We start from the raw sequence: 20003 nt of genomic DNA, 5'->3' as shown, positions 1-20003 counted from the left end.
GAAGTAAGGCTTACAAAGTGTGAGGGGGGCTTTGGGCTTTAAAAAGAGGAGCTCTAAATCCCTTGAACCCACTTCCTCTCCATCTCTTCCAAAACAGTGAAGGTAGAGGTCGAGAATTCTAACTCCGAGGTTCTGTGCAATCTTCAAAAGTCTTCAGAGGCATTCAGGAGCAGGGGAAGAGGGGGAGGAGAAAAAGGGGAAGGGAGGAAGAGAGGAGGAGAACGAGGATGGGAGAAACACTGTTTACCTGAGAGTAAACAGTATGTTTAGGGCAAACATATCTGTTTCATGTAATGTTGGAGACAGATTGGAATTCCAGCCCTTATTCTGAGACTCCTTATCTATGTGACTTTGGACAAGTCACTTGACCTCTCTGAGCCTCATCTTCCTCCTGTGTAAAACAGGATAACAATGGATCCCACCCTGTGGACGAGGGGGCTATGAGGATGAAATGAGGTAATTCATGCAAAGCTCTGAGCAGAACATCTGGAAAACTGCAATTCTCTGTAGAAGTGAGGAGCTGCAGTTGTTACACTATCAGCAAGGCTGAAGATAAGTTCACTGCCCCTTGGGAAGTCCCAGATAACGAGTTCATTAGGCACAACAGCCTTTCCCAAGGGTTGGGTGTGTGGGGAGACCTTGCCAACCTTCCCTTTCTAGCTTGTGCTGCCACCTACTGGTGAGGACCAGAATTACAGCTTCTGGAAAGCTCTCCCCATGACCCCACCCCTCACAGCTCCATCCTCACTCCTGGGGTGGGTGGGAGGCACATTGGCAGGGAGCGGGGAGGCAAATCCAAGCCCCCAGTTCTGAGGTCACGATTAGCTTGCGGAGATTCCTTAAGGCTTGCCGACCCCAGTGAGAAAATGTGTCCCAAGTCTTATCCATTTCACTTTCTGATGATCCCCGGGACAGGCCCCTGGTCCAGGCCACCACCCTCTCTTCCCGGATGACACGACATCCTCACTGGCCTCCCTTCCTCTACCCTTCTCACAGCAGCAAGGAATTTTCAAAATATGCAGATCCGGTCACCTTGCCCCCAGCTTAAATCTCCCAGTGTGTCCCTGCCCTGGGACAAAGTCCAAGCCCTCTGCCCAGCTCACAAGTCCCCTTGGGCTCCTACCTCCCACTCAGCCCTGTCACCCACCCTCTGCCCCTTCCAGGCCTTGTTTGTGCTGTTCCCTGGCCTGATATGCTCTTCCCTCCCTTCTTTGCCTGGCGAGCTCCTACACACTCCTGAGGGCTCAGCGTGGGTGCTGCTTCCTCCAGGATGCCTTCCTGGATCCCCCAAGGCTGGGGCAGGGGTCCTGTAGTCTTCCCCCTTACCAAGCCATGTCGTCTCTGGATTTGTATCACGCGCTAGACTGAGTGGGATTTTCTTCACCGACTGCTGGGTTTTCTTCACTGCAGCAGCCGCAAGCCTACCAGACTCTTGATGCATAGCAGGTGTCTTAACTGCTTGCTGAGTGATGAGAGTGACTCTTTATGGCGATAAAGATCCAACTCTCTACAGCTCGAGCTGACCTGGGGGTCCCTGTAGTGGCCACAATGTCCTGAAAATGACGTTGAGAGTCTGACGGGTGTTTGCCACTTTTGTGACACCCAGCCCAGGGGGGCCTAGTGTGACTGGCTCGAGAATGCAGTCTCCTTGGTGGGTTATGGGGGTACAACGATGGCCACTTGGGCTTATCTTCTGGCTTATTCTGGGCATCTGAGGATGTGTCCCCTGAGGCCTACACCTTGTCAAGGAGTGGGAGGCTGGAGGAGGGCATGATCCCTAATCTCTCCCTTGTGTTTCCTGGTGTGGAACAGCACGTTGCCTCTTCCATGAGCTCCACATGGCAGTGGCAAGTGCAGTTCCCCCACTCTGAGCTCTTTCTCCTTGAGAACTGACCCCTTTTATGACAACAATTCCTGCAGACCTGGAGGTCTTATCTCCCAGGCCAGGCTGGGGCTCAGTCCCATCCAGCTGGCCATGCCCACCGCCTCTCTTAGGATGGGTCCCCCAGGATCCCACTTGGGATAGGGATCATCATGTAGGTGATTGATTTGTTAAGGACTGGCCCCTGGGGACACTGGTAAGGGAGTGGAGGAGCAGGATGGGAAAGGGGAAGGAGGTAAGCAAAGGGACACTTGCAGGCAAAGTCCCAGTTCCCGCCTGATCCCTCTGGGAATCCTGGAGTGTAAATCGCACCTCGTGGTCATCATGCCCCAGGATTAGGAGCTGGCCTTTCACATTCCCACACCTGCCTGTCATTAGCTAAGGAACTTCCTGGTCTGTCTTCTTTGCACTTGTGCTCAAAGAAGGTATGAGTAGCCAAAGGCAGTTCTTCAAAGAAGAGTTCAGACTGACCATTAGCAATAAAATCTGGGAAAGGGGAACCGGGACTCTTCCCTGCATTCTCTGATTGAGCCAGTGGACATAGTCTCTGTCTTCTTTGAAGTGTTGCGCGGTGCACTTTCTGGAAAAGTCCATGCGTCTTCTCTTCAACCACGCAGCTACCCCATGTCTTAAAATGGTGGCCACTGCCAAGAGCCCTCTGCCTAGCCCTGTCCCTGCTCATAAGCTCACTTTAGAGGTCTTTATACGTTCTTTAAAAATTTTATAAGGTACTCTAGCTTGTTGTAAAGTGAAATTTCTAAGCTCTCAAAGGTGTTTATGGTCATGATGAAAATTTCCTGCCAGCTTCATTCCCAGAGCAGGTTTCTGGGAAGATGTTTTCCAGGTAGTCTACTGGTGTGGTTGGAAGTGGTTATTCAGGTCTGCCAGCATGCTCCCCCTTTCATCCCTGAGGGTGAGCTGAGGTGGGTTGGGCAGGGAGTGATGGAATTAACAGGATGTCTGGATGGGCACCTTCTGGCTTCCTCAGCCAACCCTGAGCATGGCTCTCCCCAGGGCTCTTTGAATTTTTTTTTTTTTTTTTTTTTTTTTGAGATGGAGTCTCACTCTGTCACCCAGGCTGGAGTGCAGTGGTGCAATCTCAGCTCACTGAACCCCGCCTCCCAGGTTCAAATGATTCTCCTGCCTCAGCCTCGCAAGTAGCTGGGATTACAGGTGAGTGCCACCATGCCTGGCTAACGTTTTTATATGTTGGCCAGGCTGATCTTAAACTCCTGGCCTCAGGTGATCTGCCCATCTTGGCCTCCCAAAGTGCTGGGATTATAGGCATGAGCCACTGCACCTGGCCTGGACCTTGATTTTGATATCACTGCAACTGTAGCCCATGTCCCACCTGCTGTGGCCCCTGGTGGAAGGTTCACACACACTGTTGTCTCTACCCCAGGCTATCTTGGCACATCTGATGTGCTCCCAGGCCCCAGGTCTTGGGAGCTGTGAGTCCCAGGCCACTGGTGGGCATCTGTGCTTGGGCAGAGGGCTTCTTCTTCACTGAAGGGTGGTGTCCCCAGCACATACTCCGGGAGGCTGAGTAGCAATGCTTTCTGCTCCCACAATCCCCTTTCAAGACTTAGTCTAGAGCCTGGGAACTGGGCCCTTCTCAGAAACCTCAGGCAGGTCTTGGCACCGTATCCCTTGGGCCTTCCCATTTCAATGTTCTCCTGTGGCCTGCCAGCAGCTGGCATTGCCTTCTCTTGGCTGGGGGCTTGCTGTGAAGCCACAGAAGGCCACTCTTCCCTAGGCAGGGCAGGCAAGAAGCACCTAGGAATTCATATCATCCCCAACACCAGAAGCCCTCAACAAACCACTGATGGGAGTTGGTGTGTAAATACCCCAGCTCCCTCACTCCCCGGTGGAGTATCTCCAAGGTGCGTGTTTTACCCTGATTCCTAGAGCTTTGGGTGGGAGTTAGCTCCAGTCCCCACAGGGGTAGATGGGTTGAAACCACACCCTTTACTGGCTGCCTTCCCCTCCTTCCCCTCGCCATCTCACTTCCCTACTTCTCTACTGGTGTTTCCCACAATCACCTCCCAAATATACTGCCTGCCCTTGCATCCTTGTTGCAGGGTCTGCTCCTGTGGCAGAGACAGCCCGGCTGCCTTCCCTGAAGCCAGCAGCACAGCCTGGCTGCTCCTTCTAGCCGGGTTCAGATCTACCCCTCCTCACCCTCTCCTGCTCTGGACTTGCTCCAGCTCTCCTTCAGACAGCGGGTGATGACAGTATTCCTTGCGTCCTGTCCCCAGCTCCCTCTGTTCCCGTCCATCCCACATGTTATGCAGGAACCAAGGATTCTCTCAGGCCCATGGGAAATCCCAGAAACACAGCTCCCTCACAGCTGCCTAAGGGGGAGCCTGAAGCTGTCACCGACCTGTCTGACCCGTGGCCCATGCTGAGTCTGGAGCAGTTCAATCCCAGGGAGAAACGTGGCCACTGGAGTGGTCAGAAAGTTCATTCAAAACCAGCAAAAATAAAATTTAATTGGGCTCAAGTCAGGGCAGTCGGTCCTTCCTCAGGACTGGCCGCCAGCAGTCCCTGACGAAAGCACCCTGTTCTCTGCACAGACAGCTGGTTCCAGAAGGATCCCCTGAGGCTGGTCTCCCGGGTAGGATGCGCTGTGGGAGGGTTCTGTTTCCAAGGAGGGGAGGCGTGACACAGCATGCAAGGACCGGCAGTGACTTCCACGTGGCACCCCCTGCTCCTTCTCCTCAGTCCCTGCCCGGCTCCGACTCCTAAGTCAGGCAGGAGCTTTTTCAGGCCCCTGGCTCAGGAAGAGCCACAGCCACCCTAAAATGGCTTCGGGGGCAAGCAGCCCTCCATCTCCAGCAGCTCTGGCCATCCCTCGTATTTGTTTGTGTCTGGGCTGTTCTTTAAGAACTAGAGAGAGAGAAGACAGAGAAATATAGGCATTGAGTGAGGCCGTTTAGAACTCATGCCCGCATGGGCACTGTGCTCTAAACCTAAATGGGCGTGTAGGATGTTATTAACCCACTTCACGGATGGGGAAACTGAGGCTCAGAGAGGGGATGCAACTTGCTCAAGGTCTCAGAGATGGGATCAGAGCCCAGTTACTGCTCTCATGCCCTGAAGGGTAACCAGTTGTTGGAGAGATCTAGCCCCTCCCCTCAAATTCTCTGTGTCCCTCTAGGATACCTCAAATGACAATAATGATAGCAACAATAAAAAGAAGACTCCTAGCTCGTCTTGAGCGCTTGCTGTATGCCAGGTGCTGTTCTGCAGTGCCTTATGTATTTAATCTGCACGGTGGCCCTAGGGAGTGTGCACTGTTTACATCCCATTCTACAGATGGGAAAGCTGAGGCACAGAGGGTCACTGCCCATAGTCACTGGCTGGTAAGTGGCAGAACCACCACATAATATTAATTAATACTACTAATAAGGGGTGGGGCGCAGTGGCTCACACCTATCATCCCAGTACTTTGGGAGGGTAAGGGAGGAGGGTCACTTGAGGCTGGGAGTTCAAGACCAGCCTGGGCAACATGGGAAACCCTGTCTCCAGAAAACATAAAAAAAATTAGCTGGGTGTGGTGGCACATGCCTGTGGTCCCAGCTACTCAGGAGGCAGAGGTGGGAGGATCGCTTGAGCCCAGGAGGTCGAGGCTGCAGTGAGCTGAGATTGTGCCAGTGCACTACAGCCTGAGTGACAGAGCGAGACCCTGTCTCAAAAAATATACATATACTTGTAATAAGTATGTAAGAAGAATAGAATCACTTAGGATTGTGTCTAAAATGCTCAGGTTTAGTTTATGAAAGAAAAAAATGTAAATGGCAAAATCTGCTGTTGGAATCATTGTGGCTGACTCTTAGGAATTAAAAAAGAGATTCTAGATGCTACCTGTCTAAAACCCAGTTTCCCAAGTGTGGGGACAAAGAACAGACTGGCTTAGTCCCATCAGGGTGCTTGGTTCATTTTTGGGCGTCAGGTCCCAGCCAGCTGGTTGCAGGTGGGTGAAGCTGGTGCTGGGCTTCCTGTACTCCCATGCTTCCTCTGTCTTGCTGGTTCCTCTGGGTCTGGAGCCCATGCTTCGGGGCAGAACAGCACCACCTGCCCATGCAGCCTCAGGCCTCTTGCCAGGGCCCTGCTGCAGCACCCCCACAGGACATTCGGGAACCACGCCACCCCCCGCCCCTGCCCACCGGCCTCCTGAGTTCTTCACAGGCAATTTCTAGTTACCTGAATACATCCTCTTAGAAACACATGCATACAGACCAAGACCACATTTTCTAGCTTAAGAAAGAAATCACAGTTGTGGTGCCCTTCCTAGAGCTCAGCACATGGTTCCCTGCACTTGCCCGCTCTGGCGCCTCTTGTGTGATGATGGCATTGGCCTCCTCCCTGCCTTCTCACTTCCCTCCCCGTATTCTCCATGCCCAGCCAGGGAGGCTGAAGGGATGGGGACAGGCATCCTGCTCCTTTCCCCAGGTTCCCCTTCCCTGTCACACAGCTTCATATTTCCATTTCTTTTTTCTTCCTTCATGCCTCACTTCCCCATCATCCTTCTTTTCTCCTTTTCCCTCTTCCTTTTCTGGTACTTACCTGTATACTTGCGTGTTTACATATGACCCAGCTTTTGCGAAATGGCCAAGGCGACTTCCTGGCCGATCAGACCACCCTGTCCTTTGGAGTGAATGACAACCAAGGGCCTCTCCCCACACAATCCTCCCAATTTTAAGGCCCTCGGGAGGTGACTGGGTGACTGTTCTTCCTACCACCGCCCAGCTCCTTGTCCATCCTTCACAGGGTCGGGTTGTGGCCCAGAACCCACCTGCTCAAAGGGGCTTTTACCCCTGAGGTCTTTGGTTCCTATGAAGACCCAGCTGTCCCGGAAGCCCAGTTGTTTTGCGTAGGAACTCCCCAAGTCAGAGAAGAGTTTCCTGCTTTCATCATTCATTCTGCAGAGGACCAGAGAGGATGGTCAGGATGCGGGGGTGGGTCAAAGGGGCATCAGATGGTGGGATTCCCATGGGGCGAGGTTCCTACCCTTCTCCCCATTTAGCATCTGCCCTGGGGGTGCCTAGAGAACACGGCTGCACTCAGGAAGGACAGGGCAAAGGGCTTCAAGACTTCCTCTCTAGAAGGGCCTCAGGTGGGGCTGGAGATGTGTTAAAACAGTACTGCTCTGTTTACAAACACAAACACAATACACATTCATTTGGAAAATATGGAAGATCACTCACCCCTCCTCCCCTTGGCGTGATCAGTGTATATATTTCCATAGAGTGTTTTTTGCCGCTCACTTAGCACTAGAGGGTGGGCAATTTTCCATGTCCTTAAATACTTTCTTTTTTTTTTTTTTTTTTTTTGAGATGGAGTCTCACTCTGTCGCCCAGGCTGGAGTGCAGTGGCCGGATCTCAGCTCACTGCAAGCTCCGCCTCCCGGGTTTACGCCATTCTCCTGCCTCAGCCTCCCGAGTAGCTGGGACTACAGGCACCCGCCACCTCGCCCGGCTAGTTTTTTGTATTTTTAGTAGAGACGGGGTTTCACCATGTTAGCCAGGATGGTCTCGATCTCCTGACCTTGTGATCCGCCCGTCTCGGCCTTAAATACTTTCTGCAGCATCATTTTTGATGCAGTCTGTCTTCATTTGTGCGTATATCATATCCTATATCACCATATGTCATAGTTTCTGTGGCCAGTCAGCTGTTCTATTGGACAGGGAGAGGGTTTCCAGTTTTCCACTGTGGTAATGAAGGCTGTGATCAACCTCCTAGAACATCGCTTTGCATACTTGTCTGATAATTTCCTCAAGATAAGTTGCCAGAAAATGGAGCTGGCAAAACAGCAGAAAAGGGTGTGCAGCGTTTGAAGGTATTCAGCTTGCATTACTGGGTGGCCTGGCAGGTAGAGTTTTCTACTTACTTGGTCCCCGGGTCGTCGTAGGAGGCCACCAGCACAAGTGCACCCCCTGGAATTTCTTTAAGGAATTTCACTAGGTGATTAACATCTGGGGGAGGAAGGAAAAGGTGCAGGTGATTTAGGGGAAATGAGCCCTGGTCATTCTCATGCTTGTCTACTGCCCTATGATGCAGGAGCCCGCTAGGCCCAGTGGACACTGGGCTGAGCTCAGAAGCCAGGAGGAGGAGCATCCCAGGTGGAGCTCCCTGTAGCCGTTGTCCTAGGGGAGGGCAGAGTGAGCAGAGTGAGGGGGACTCATCCAGGTGATGTGGGGTGGCTTCTGGACACTGGAGTTTAGAAATTCCCCATGTGACTCTGATTTGCAGCTGAGGATGAGCAGCACTGGAGAAGGGCCCTTATGTGCCTACCCCTCAGGGGACCAAGTGTCATCATCTCTCAGGTGCTCCGGGCCCTTTGCATACCCCAGACCCCATTCTACACCGGACAATGCCCAGATTATCTGTGCTGACTTTAGATGGTATAGCACGTGGCCTCAGACAGCTGAGATCCCTGGGAGACAACTTGAGTCTACTGTTAATACAACTTTCCTGCTGTGTCAGGGAGCAAGTCTCTGTGTGTGTCTTTAATGCCTTCCTAACTTGCCAAGCTCTCTAACAGAGAGCAGCTCTAGGCTTAGCACCTGGGGGAGGCATCAGCATCCAGCTCACTGTGAAGAGTCTGATTTGTTTCCATGGTGATTATTACCATTATTATTATTATTTGGACACAGAGTTTCGCTCTTGTTGCCCAGGCTGGAGTGCAAAGGCGTGCTCTCTGCTCACCGCAACCTCTGCCTCCCGGGTTCAAGTGATTCTCCTGCCTCAGGCTGCCGAGTAGCTGGAATTACAGGTATGCGCCACCATGCCCGGCTAATTATGTGTTTTTAGTAGAATTAGAGTTTCTCCATGTTGGTCAGGCTTGTCTCGAACTCCCAACCTCAGGTGATCTGCCCGTCTCAGCCTCCCAAAGTGCTGGGATTACAGGCGTGAGCCACTGTCCCAGGGCCCTCCATTATGATTATTTTTATGGTCACCTTTCCTGCATAACAAGTAATAATAGCTTTCTACTTAAGGCAGTAATATAGTTTCCTTTTAATATATATTTACTTAGGTTAAAAAAAAGTGATCCAATTTAAAGGAAAATACTAATAATGCAGATGTTATTCTAGATATGGTGCAACTTGAGGGGGCTCAAGTTTGGCAACAAGCAACCTAGTGGTTAAAGCAGAGACTATATCTGTCAAATGAGAATGAGTAATAGCCCTGCTCATAGCATCTTTATAAAGTGCAAATGTGACAATAACTTTGGGCATACAGTAAGCATACTCTAATGGAACCAAAAATTATTAGCAGGATTGGCTGCATAATTTGCAGGATCCAGTGCAGAATGAAAATGCAGGGCCTTTTAATAAAAAATTATTCAGTATTTCAAGACCACGATGGCAGGCATCAAGCCAAGTGTGAGATTCTTCCAAGCATGGGCCCCGTGTGACTGCCCTGTCCCCAGGTCACAGGCCCACAAAGCTGGTCTTGATTATTAGTATTCCAGTGCAGACCCCTAGGACCTTGGGGAAGAAGCCATTCTCCCAACTAAGGCCAGCTGCCAGCCAGCTCAGTGACAGGTTTCTGGTCAACCACCACAGTCGCTCTTCTAAAGAAATGGCCCTTGAACTTTTATGACAAAAGGAGGGAGCTCTTAAAGCACCATTAATTTGTGTTGTTGCAGATGTATGGTCTGGTGCTTGTCGGGATGGACGGTGGGTATTTGGAAAACATAAAGCATGCCTTCTGCTAATGATCACCTCACTTTAAAAAGCCTTCATCCCCTTTTGTTTCCTGAAGGGAAGGGCTACTTGCTCACAATGCCTCTGTTTCTGGGTCCCCATCAGTCATGGCTACATTCAAGTTTATAATAAGGCATTTTAAAGCTTAGTTTTGTCTTCAAACTTTTTTTCCTTTTCATTCTGACAGATGATCTCCTTGCTTCTGAGTCATCTGGATGGAATGAGGGAAGAGGGGAGGGAAGGGGAAGAGGAGGGAAGGGAGAAGACTAAACCAGCTTGCCTGGACCCCTCCACCAGTCAGGCTGGACACCCTTCCACCAATTATTTCAGGTTATCATCTAATCCTCACATCAGTTTTATGGAGTGGAAACTATAGCTGCCTCTCTGTTACAGATGAAGAAACTGGGGCTCAAGAGGCGCCACTTGCTTCAGGTCATGCCTCTGGAAGTCTCTGACTGTCATGCCTCTGGAAGTCTCTGACTCCGGAGACTGGACCTTTTCCATAAACCTGGCCCCAGGCCATGCTGAACATCAGTAGGACTCCAGGCAGGATGTCTGGTCCTCAGCCCCTGGCCTGTCCCCATCTCCTGTTGCCCCTGTCCTCAGCTCTATCCTGTACCGGGAGGGACCTTGCACACTGCATGTGGCACTTTAGTGTGCCCATCCAAGCTCCATCCACACTACCCTCCTGTCAAGCAACAGCCAGCCCCTGGTCACCCCTCCATCCTGGGGGAGTGTCTGAAGCCTGGGGGTGGGGCACACCTGGCAAGAGACCTGCGTGGGCCCTGATGCAGACTCCAGGAGGCCTGTGTGGGCCCTGATGTGGACTCCAGGTCAGCACACCCCTAGCTCTGCAGACTCCTCACCCATGAGTTGGGACGGAGATGGAGGAGGGCCGGGAGGGGTCTTACGAAGCCCTGGGCCCAGGACAGGGTCCCAGCTGCCCATCTCTAAGAGTTGTCCTGCACATCACATCCCCAGCATTCCCCACCTCCCAAATTTCAGCCTCTTTCCTGCCTTCTGCTGCCTGGTAACTTTCTCCCCTCCTGGGCTCATGTGTGTAGGTGGGTGTAGACAAAGTGGGCTTTCCCTAGACGTTGAGACAAAGACAGGGGAATTCAGGAGAGGGGAATCCCAGCTGTTTAGCAGCAGCTTGGCCCCTTCTGCTCTGTGACAGGCTTTCCTGGGTCCATGGTCACACGTGCTGTACATCCCAGGATGGCCGAGCACAGAGATGCCCTGGGGTCTCAGGGATACAGAAGGGAAATTGCATTCACCTGGGCTCTGACACCTCCTCTGATGAGAACCAGTCCCTGCAGGGCGCAGGTCTTTGATTCTGCTGCATTTTGAAAGCTTTTGAGAATGTGGGGTCAGGGTTCCACCCCTGCCCATAGGTGGCTGGTTGGCGAGGAGGCTGCTGGTGGGGACTTAGATGCCCGGGATTTCAGCACAGCTAGGTCAGTACCCTGTCTCGCCTGGCCATGCTAAGAGCAAGGAGGGCAGTGACTTCCTATAAGGGGCAGCCAGGTACACAGAAAAATCTGCAAAGCACGTGGGTGCAGAGAGAAGACAAGCATCTGCTGAAAGATGTGTAGAGCTCGGAGCCTCAGGTCCAGAAAGGAGCCTTGTCCTGTCCTTGGGTCCCCAAGAGATCCCTGTAACCTTGAAATAAAATACCTTTACCTAGCAGAGCTTTAGTGGATGTGGCCGATGGGTCACGCAGCCTCATCCATAGCACTTCAGTGACATCAACATTGACATTGCTTTGCCTTAAGGTCTTCTCTGGCCTCCAGAGTTCACTTTGCCCCCAGGGCAGGCCAGAATTGCATGCCAAGGAATTCGAGGCATGGGTACCTCAGTCCCCTCGATTCTCTGGGAGATCTCTGGGGCATGTATTCCACACTGGCTCCAGGGTTCCAACTTTGGTTAAAGGCTCAGTGACACATTCTTCACAGGCTTCCTTCCTGTCGCTGTCTGCTCCCTACTCCCCTACTGACGTTTCCTGAGCTCACTTCTTAAATAAAGCATTGCAATTGAATCCCTGTCTCAGGATCTGAGTCTGGGACATCCCAACTGAGGTGGCCAGAAGGAGTTTCAAAAGCAGCAGGACACCCTCAACCTGCCACCGCACCTCTTCCTGGGTGCCTCCTGTGGAAAGAAGCACCAGCTACCTCGAGCCACCAGGTCCCTTGCCACACGAAGAGGCTCAGCAGTCTGCACCACACCCCCCACTGTGACTTCAGTGTCAGCAGAGGCACCTACCTCCAGAGTACATGTCAAATGCCCTCTGTCCCAGCACAGCTCCTGTGGTTCCTAGAGGTTAAGAGGAGAACGATTATCCCCTGTAACGCGTGTCGTTCTGCCTGTCATTCTGCTGAAAATGGCTAATCTGTAGTCTAAGATCTAAAAACAGAACAAGAATATAATGAAATCAGGTCCTATAAAGAGCATGCAGGACTAAAGCAGATGTCCAGGGATGGCTGGGCTCATCTGAGAGGTTCAAGAATGTAATGGCTAAGGGCGTCTCTGGAATCAAACTGAGTCTACTCAGTCTGAGTCTGTGTTCTGTCCTACCACGGTCTAACTCAGGACTTAGCATTTTGACCTCAATTCTTGCATCTGTACAGTGGGTTGTGGGAACTAAAGGAGATACATTTAAAATATTAATAGTAGTCATACAAGATGAATTTTAGCTGCAAAATCAAAATCAAAATGATAGTCATCATCATTATTTCCACCTATATAGAAAACCTACAACTGGAGTCCTCCACCTCTCGAAGGCAAAGGGATTTGTGTTGGGCTAAGCGGTACTCAGTTTCCCAGGGTCCAGTAACCCTGATTGCGTTTGTGGATTTTGTGGGAGGAGGCTTCCCAAGGCCAAACCCTCCAGGGAACCGGGTCTTCGGGAGGAACGTTACAGTTCGCAATCTGTGCCACTAGATGGAGGTGTTGCAGAGGGGATGGCAGCTCCAAGGCTTACGGAGGAGGGTTGGGACCGGGTCTAGGGAGAGGCGCAGTCCAGGCGGCGCGAGCAGGCTCGCTTAGCAGCCCCTCCAGGATTCTCCAGGAGCCACGGAGCGTCCATGGAATGATTTACCTGGGGCCCTTAGAAGGAGTCTATGAACCTATGGAGCTGCTTTTGTGATCGCGTGCGCTCGTGAATGTTTCTGCAATGGGAGAGTGGTGGGGGTGGAGGCCGAGGCCAGCATAGCTTGAAGATCCTGAGGAATCTCTGCGCCACTGAAGGTTAAAGACTACTCGGTCTTTAGCAATCCTTGTGTTGTTCTTGGTCATATAGATGAGGATGATTTGTTGGGCTTCCCCACATGTGGCATACACAGCATGCACGTATACAGTAAGTGCTGTGTACATGTTTGAGACATTTCTAGTCTAGGGAGGTCGTTCAGGTGAATAAGTAAGACCTGGAGTTAACTCGATCCAGGTTCAAATGTAGGTGGTTTTATAGGCTGTGTGGCCTTGGACAAGTTGCTTAACCTCTTTTTTTTTTTTTTTTTTTTTGACAGGGTCTCTCTCTGTTGCCCGGGCTGGAGTGCAGTGGTGTGAGCTTGGCTGACTGCAGCCTCCACCTCCCAGGCTCAAGCAATCCTCCCACCTCAGCCTCCTGAGTAGCTGGGACTACAGGTGTGTGCCACCACACCCAGCTAATTTTTTAACTTTTTGTAGAGATGGGGCGGATTGGTGGGGGCGGTTCACTGTTACTCAGACTGGTCTTGAACTTCTGAGCTCAAGTGATCCACCCACCTCAGCCTCTCAAAGTGCTGGGATTACAGGCATGAGCCACTGCACCCAGCCTACTTAACCTCTTTGAGCCCCGGTTTCTCACCTGGGAAATGGGGATATTGCGCATAGCTCCAGCCTAGCACAGTGATGGGGTTAAATGAAAAAGCACAGTGAGTGCCCAGTAAATGCTAGTTCTTATTGCCATCGATGGTTATTTTCATCCTTTCGGCTTTGTGAGAGGCAGGGAAAGAGGCCTAGTCTGGGGCCATCTCATTGGAGAATATGCAAAAGGCTTTTCTCAGGTGGGACCCATTTAGGAGAAAGTCAGCAGGTTTCAGCCAGGTCAGCTGCAGCCTGCGCCATTTCCTGCCCGCCCCTACTGTGAGGTGAGGGCAGATGGATGGGAGTGTTGATGTAAGCGGAGGCTCCTACAGCCTTCTGGGGTCTGGCGGGCACGAAAGAGTGCTCTGAGACCAGCCTGGGCACACCCTTCCTGCAGGAGGGAGCCACCATCCCTTGCAGCCACTTCACTGAGGCTGGAGTGGAACAGGCCTGGGCCCTCCTCAAACCTGCAGAGGAACGGCTCCACGCAGCCTGCTGCCTCTCCCTGCCCTGGCCCTTCCTGGGCTCCTAGGAAGTTGGACAGGGCTGTCCTCTGACTCCCGTCTGTCCAGGAACAGCCCCATCACTGCTCCAGGCCCCGACTTCTCCCCTGACGCAGCAGGGTTTCTTGGCAGAGTGAGAAAAAGCTTTCTCTGGAGTAAATTGCAGGGCTTGAAGCTGGCAAGGCCAGGGCTCCCATCTTACCCTGTTCCTTCCTAAGTGTGCTCATGTGGTCCTGCCACCGACAAGCTCAACAAGTTCCTCCCTGAGCATCCCTTACACCTTTTCCCCATCCTGCCCTGACCTTTGTCCCAGAAGTGGCCCTTACAGCCAGGGAATGGCCCTCGTTTTCTAAGAACAGAGGCAGAGAGGAGGTCTTGGCTGGGGCCAGACCACCTGGTCCTTACCTGACCCTGTAAGTCCACTCCCTCCTGAAACGTGTCCCTACTTCAGGCTTGGTGGCCCTCTGGCCTCCTGTTTAAGTGTGTGTCCTGCAGGAGATGCAGGGTTATCAAGGCCATGGATTCCCTTGTGGTCTCCCTGCCTCCAGCCCCCCAACTCCAAGCTGGAGGGAGGTTTCCGGAATGCAGGCCCGGCCCCTCCCGCCCTGCTCAAAGCCTTTCCGTGGCTCCCTACTGCTCTCAGCTTCCAATCACACTTCTTAGCAGGCTTGCTAGCTCCTCATCCTCTGGCCTTGCTTCTCTCCCCAGCCTTGCCTCTCCATGTTGCCCGGCAAACCTCTCTCCTTCACTTTCCCTCCTCCTCCCTGCACTGTGTTGCCCCTGCCTGGAAGGAGCCTTCCCCAATTTTCTCCTGGCCAGTGCCCACAATCCTTCAGACCTCAGCTGGCTATCACCTCCAGCTGGAAGCCTTCCCTGAACCACCCTGGGTCTGTCCCCTGCTCTGCATCCTAGCTCCCATAGCTGTGCTTCCTGCCCCTCCAGAGAGGCTCACCACATTGAGATTGTTTGTGAGCTTCACGGATACCTACGGAGGCTGTGAAGCCAGGGCCTTTCTAGTTCTTGGCTGACCCCCAGTGTCCTGTACAGGGCCTGGCCCACAGTAGCTGCTGCCTGTATTTGTTGAACGAATGAATGAATGAATGAAGGTGTATACTCAGCACGTGATCTTGCACTGTCATTGGTTGTCCCCACATCCTCATTTGTGTTGGTTTAAGCAGAGTGGCTTTGAGGATGGGGTCATGTTTCACCTGTGTTCCATAGGAGAAGTGTGTCCTCCTGAGATAGGAGCATGTGGCAGGGGCCTGGCTAGCTCTGTGGTTCTACAGCTCTGTGGGTCTTTGAGAACTTCTGTTCCCCCAGGCCAGCCACACTTCCCCTCCTGAGCTCTACGGGCGTTCCTGCTATGAGGTAGGAGCTGAGCCAATGTTGGTTGAATGAATATGCCGCTACCCCCTACCCTCCCTGGTGCTGGGTAGGAACTGTCTGGGGGGTGGATCTGCAACTCACCATTCACCAGGGCGATGTTTAGGCCTCTGCCCACATTGTTTTTCACAGGACTCATGATCCTGAAGACAATGAAGAAGAAATATGACAGTCGGTCCTGAGCGTGGAATGAACACTCTGCTCTCCCAGCTGGGGAACTCCGCAAGGGCCCACATAAGCAATGCAGAAGTGTTGGGAAACACGTGGAATAACTGGGACCATCTGTTTTCTCCTGAAAACTGGTGGTAGGCTGGATTCTCTAAAGAGTTTCTCAAGGCATGTTGGACCAGAACAACCTGCTCAGAGAAGAGGGGAGGTCCCTGCCTGGGCCTCTGAGGTGTTGGAGGTGGGGCCAGCCCACCCGGACGCTGTGAGGCCTGGCTGCTGGGAGGAGGCAGAACCCAGAAGGCTGCCACCATCCTGGGGTGTCTGAGTCCCCACGTGGCCCAGCTGTGTTCCTGCTGGCCCAGCATCCGCACCCTTGTCTCTGGATGTGTGGTGGGAGAACTGTCTTTCTCCACGCACAGTCCAGGTGGTTCCGGGGATTGACCTCTCTCTCCCAGGCTTGGACAAGCAGAGCATCCTACATCCCCAGCTACAGTTACTGGCTGATATGGTTTGGCTGTGTCCCCACCCAAATCTCATCCTGAATTCCCACGTGTTGTGGGAGGGACCCAGTGGGAGGTGACTGAATCATGGGGGCAGGTCTTTCCCATGCTGTTCTTGTGACAGTGAGTAAGTCTCACGAGATCTGATGGTTTTATAGAGAGGAGTTCCCCTGCACAAGCTCTTTCTCTTGCCTGCTGCCATCCTTGTAAGATGTCATTGCTCCTCCTTTGCCTTCCACCGTGATTGTAGGGCTTCTCCTGCCACATTGAACTGTGAGTCCATTAAACTCTTTTTCCTGTATAAATTACTGAGTCTCGGGTATACCTTTATCAGCAGCCTGAAAACGGACGAATGCACTGGGCTAGGCTTGGTCATGTGACCCAGGCCAGTCAATGAAACACAGGCTTGGGACTTTTGCAGGGATAATTTAGACAGGAAGGCTCTTTTCCCATTAGGGTGCTAAGCTGGGCTAATATGTCAAACCAGCTGGCAGTCTCTCTCTTTAACCACATGGAGGAATCCCTTGCAAGTAGAAAAAAAAAAGCAAAGCTATTAGACAGAGGAGGGTAGAACTGAAGATGGGATGAGAGACAGCCCTGATGACATTGTTTGAATCCCTGGATCCAGCTGGTCCTGAAGCTTGCCTACCACCCCTGGTCTTTTAGGTATTTGAACCCATCAGTTCCTTGTTTTGCCTAAACAGACTGTGGTTAGGTTCAGAATACTAGTTTAAACACCCATCCCTGAGTTCTTTCGTAGGATGCACTTGCCGTCCCAGGGCCTTTACTGTCTTAGTTGGATGATGGGTAAACGGACTTTCTCCTGTACTTGGGCGGAAGCCCTGGTGCCTGCTATATCTGGGCTTTGATGCCTGAGTCAGGATCTTGAACCTTCTCTGCAGGCATCTCCTTTCATGGGAAGCCCAGCAACTTGGCTGTTAGACTTGAGGTCAAATCCTGGCCCTGCCACTCGGCAGGTGACCCTGTCTGCACCTCACTGTCCTCATCTTTACAACAGGAGTAATAGCTCCACCTCCCAGGATGTCGGGGGAATGAATGAGAGATGCTCTGAAGCACCAGGCAAGGTGCTGGCGGATGTGGGAACTGTTTCAATTATTGTATTTGTGCCTCACACACCCAGAGTGAAAGGGAAGCTGTGGGCTGGTCTCACAGGCCAGCCCCTGCAGCCTCTGCAGTTTTTAATGAATGAATGAAATAAAATAAAAGAAACCTAGTTGCCCCTTAGGTACTTACGTGTGGCCTTCAAAGCACATAGAAGGGCCCACGACATTGGCTGCCCCGCTGCAGATTTTGAACGCAAAGTGGTTGGCTGGGCAGGGCTTGGTGAGGCCACACTTGTACTTTACAACCTCTGGGAAGGAAAGAGACCAGTTTTGGTGGGCAGCAGCTCGGGAGGTGCTTGGGGAGGGGAGGGCCGGGGCTAGGGCCAGGGTGCAGCTTGGGACGAAGCTCAGAGCCTCTTTCTGGGGGAGCCTTCGCTGACAGCAAAGTCTGGGAGATACGCCCTTCTGTGCTCCATGGTGCCTCCAACGCGGCCCCCACCAGAGCACACAGGACCAGCCCAGAATTAATTTTTGGGCTTTCCATCACAGCTCCAGCCCTAGCAGGACACCCTCAGTAAACGTAACTAGAGTAAACCTGAGTCACCATGATGAAGGGACTCTCCTGAGAACCTCTCATTTGGGCCACGGCAGCCTTCTGAGTCCCCAGAGGCCCCTGTTGAGAACTCCCAGGGACTCTGGTGGGATGGGTGGGAGCACCTCTCTCTAGCCAGGTTCCCTTGGGCAAGTTCTCAACCTCCTTGCACCCCACTTTATCTGCAAAATGGAATATCTGTTGTGCCTCCCCACTGGGTTGTTGTGAGGAATACATGAGTGTGGTTTCATGCTCAGTATACACTGGCTATTCTTCTTCTCATCATTCATTCATTTATCACTCATTTCCTGAGCATCTACTAAGTGCCTGACACTGGGATACAACAGAGAACAGGCAGAGGGTTCCAATTCTCCCACTGGGAGCTCAACACGGTGTTGGGAGCCCACTGGGTACTCACTAAGTGGCACCTCTGGTGATGTTGGCTGTTCCTAAGACCTACATCTTCTCCATGCAGCCTTCACAGGGTAAATTGGGGAGGTCCATGCCTAAGGAGAGATGCTGGTGGTACCTAGAGATGTGGCTGAGCGGCTGAGCCCTCAATGTGCTCTTTGAGAGCTGGGATGACATCCGCCCTTGCAGCCTGGCATGTTCTAATTCATCCTAATGTGTGCTTTTTAGCACCAGCTGACAGTTTGGAAGGCAGCATTAGGGAGGATTGGGTAAACATGGATTTGGAGAATGTTGACCTGCTAAGGGAAAGCGGGGGTTGGGCAGCCTTTCCCTCCCCAGCCCCTGTGCCAGGCGTCTGGCCAAGGTCTGCCAGCGTGTGCTTTGGAGCAAAGCTGCAGGCTCCTTAAGGAAGCTTGCAGACGCCAAGACCTTGCTACATGCAAGGCACTGGGGCTAGGACTTTATGTTTATTATCTTATTGACTCATCCTGAAAACTCCTGTGCCTGGCACATAGTAGGCACTGGATAGTCTTCATTGCATAACACATACAACATTTGGGCCAGGCTGCACCTGAGGCTGGAAGGGACCATGTGGTTTCCAGGGCTTTCCCTGGTCTATAAGGAGCTTTTATGTGAATCAGGAAAATGCACCCCTCTGGAGGGGGCACAACCCACTTGTGCCAGGCTTGTAGGTAAAGGTGCCCCTTCTAGGAGCAAATGCAGCCCACACCAGGGAACCCTGCTGGCTTAGTTTCCCTTCACTGAGCAGGCAACCCTGAGAATCTGAGAGGAAATTCTTGTTTGGGGTTTCCCCTCTCCTGGTTTCAGCACACACACCTGATGGGTGGGACTGAACTCAAACCATGACATTGTCACCCAGAGAGTGGGTAGGGGGCAGAGGCATCTGTGAAGGGCTGTTCAGGAGAGAGTGGGTATCCAAGCCTGTGGCTTAGGGGCGAGAGGGCCGGACTGGGGGTGGACCAACTCCGCTTCTCCTCCTTCTTCGCAGGATCCCTATGAAAGGTGCCCAGCCTCCACCTTTGGGATTGGCTGAGGAGCGATGCTGGGGAGGGAAGCCAGGGCATGGCTCCTGGTCTCCTACAGCCTTGGGGTCCCACCTCCAGCCACGTTCACCCCTCACCCAGAGAGTCTCACCTATGCAGGGAGATCATTCCCAGCCCTGGGGACCACTTCTGGAGTTTGCCCAGAGCCTAATCAATTGCAGCTAAGTCTGATAAACCTGATGTCAACAGGCTGGCTTAAGCAGGCTTTTCCAGCATTGATTTTCTGACCATCCAGCCTTCACGGTCATGCTGCTGGACGAAGGGAGATGAGGCCAAGGGGGGCTCAACCTCTGGGAGGCAGGAGATTTGCTCTCTGGGTTCTGGCATAGAAGGCCGCTCCCATCAGCTGCCTCAATCCCTGAGACCCCTGGGAACCCTTGTGCTGTTGCTCAGGGCATGGAGCTGGTGTGCTACCAAGAGCACTAGGGCAGGGGTGCATTCAGGAAATAGGCTGCTCTTTCATTAATCTGCTTTGTGCCTTGCCAGAAATTGCTCCCTTTATCTTTGCCAACTGTGAAATCAGGGAGTTGGTTTAGATCAGGGTTGTCAAACAGGTTTCCTCTTAAATGTCAATGTGGACCTCCTGTTAAAGGCTTAATGATAAAGTTCTCAAGTCTGCCTATGGGCTTGGAGGGAAAGAATGCTGGGATCGATTGGAGATGTCTGCTATGGAAACAGGCAGGGTGGAAAGCAGCATGTGTGCTTGAATTTGCCATCCCCCCCGCAGGTGATGTCTAAGCATTTGATAGCAACAAGATGCTGTGACACTCTGTGTTCACTTCAGAATATGACTGAGGAGGCTTCAGGGAGCTAGGGTTAAGGGTGTAGGGTGAATGATTTGTGTTGCTTCATATTGTCTTTGCCTTCTGTAACCTTGCAGT

The 20003-nt window shown here is 52.3% G+C and overlaps 1 protein-coding gene across 2 annotated transcripts in view; it reads right to left on the bottom strand.

Moving 5' to 3' along the window:
* Positions 1 to 4344: 4344 nt before the first annotated feature.
* The window catches only part of FAM3D (family with sequence similarity 3, member D), a 33842-nt gene continuing 18183 nt past the window's right edge, over positions 4345 to 20003 (bottom strand). The window contains exons 5-10 of one of the 2 annotated variants that reach the window (XM_011998360.1): positions 17246 to 17363; positions 15408 to 15466; positions 11857 to 11907; positions 7776 to 7860; positions 6681 to 6807; positions 4345 to 4771 (exon numbers count right to left, since the gene is read on the bottom strand). In XM_011998360.1, coding sequence (XP_011853750.1) covers positions 4682 to 4771; positions 6681 to 6807; positions 7776 to 7860; positions 11857 to 11907; positions 15408 to 15466; positions 17246 to 17363 — 530 coding nt within the window. In that variant the 3' untranslated portion in view covers positions 4345 to 4681. The remainder of the gene's footprint in view (positions 4772 to 6680; positions 6808 to 7775; positions 7861 to 11856; positions 11908 to 15407; positions 15467 to 17245; positions 17364 to 20003) is intronic. The other variant, XM_011998361.1, reaches the window with a different exon arrangement.

Source organism: Mandrillus leucophaeus, unplaced genomic scaffold, assembly GCF_000951045.1.
Source record: "Mandrillus leucophaeus isolate KB7577 unplaced genomic scaffold, Mleu.le_1.0 Scaffold57, whole genome shotgun sequence".
NCBI lineage: Eukaryota > Metazoa > Chordata > Mammalia > Primates > Cercopithecidae > Mandrillus > Mandrillus leucophaeus.
Note: the sequence above shows the minus strand (reverse complement) of the source record. Positions and strands in the feature narration are given on the sequence as shown.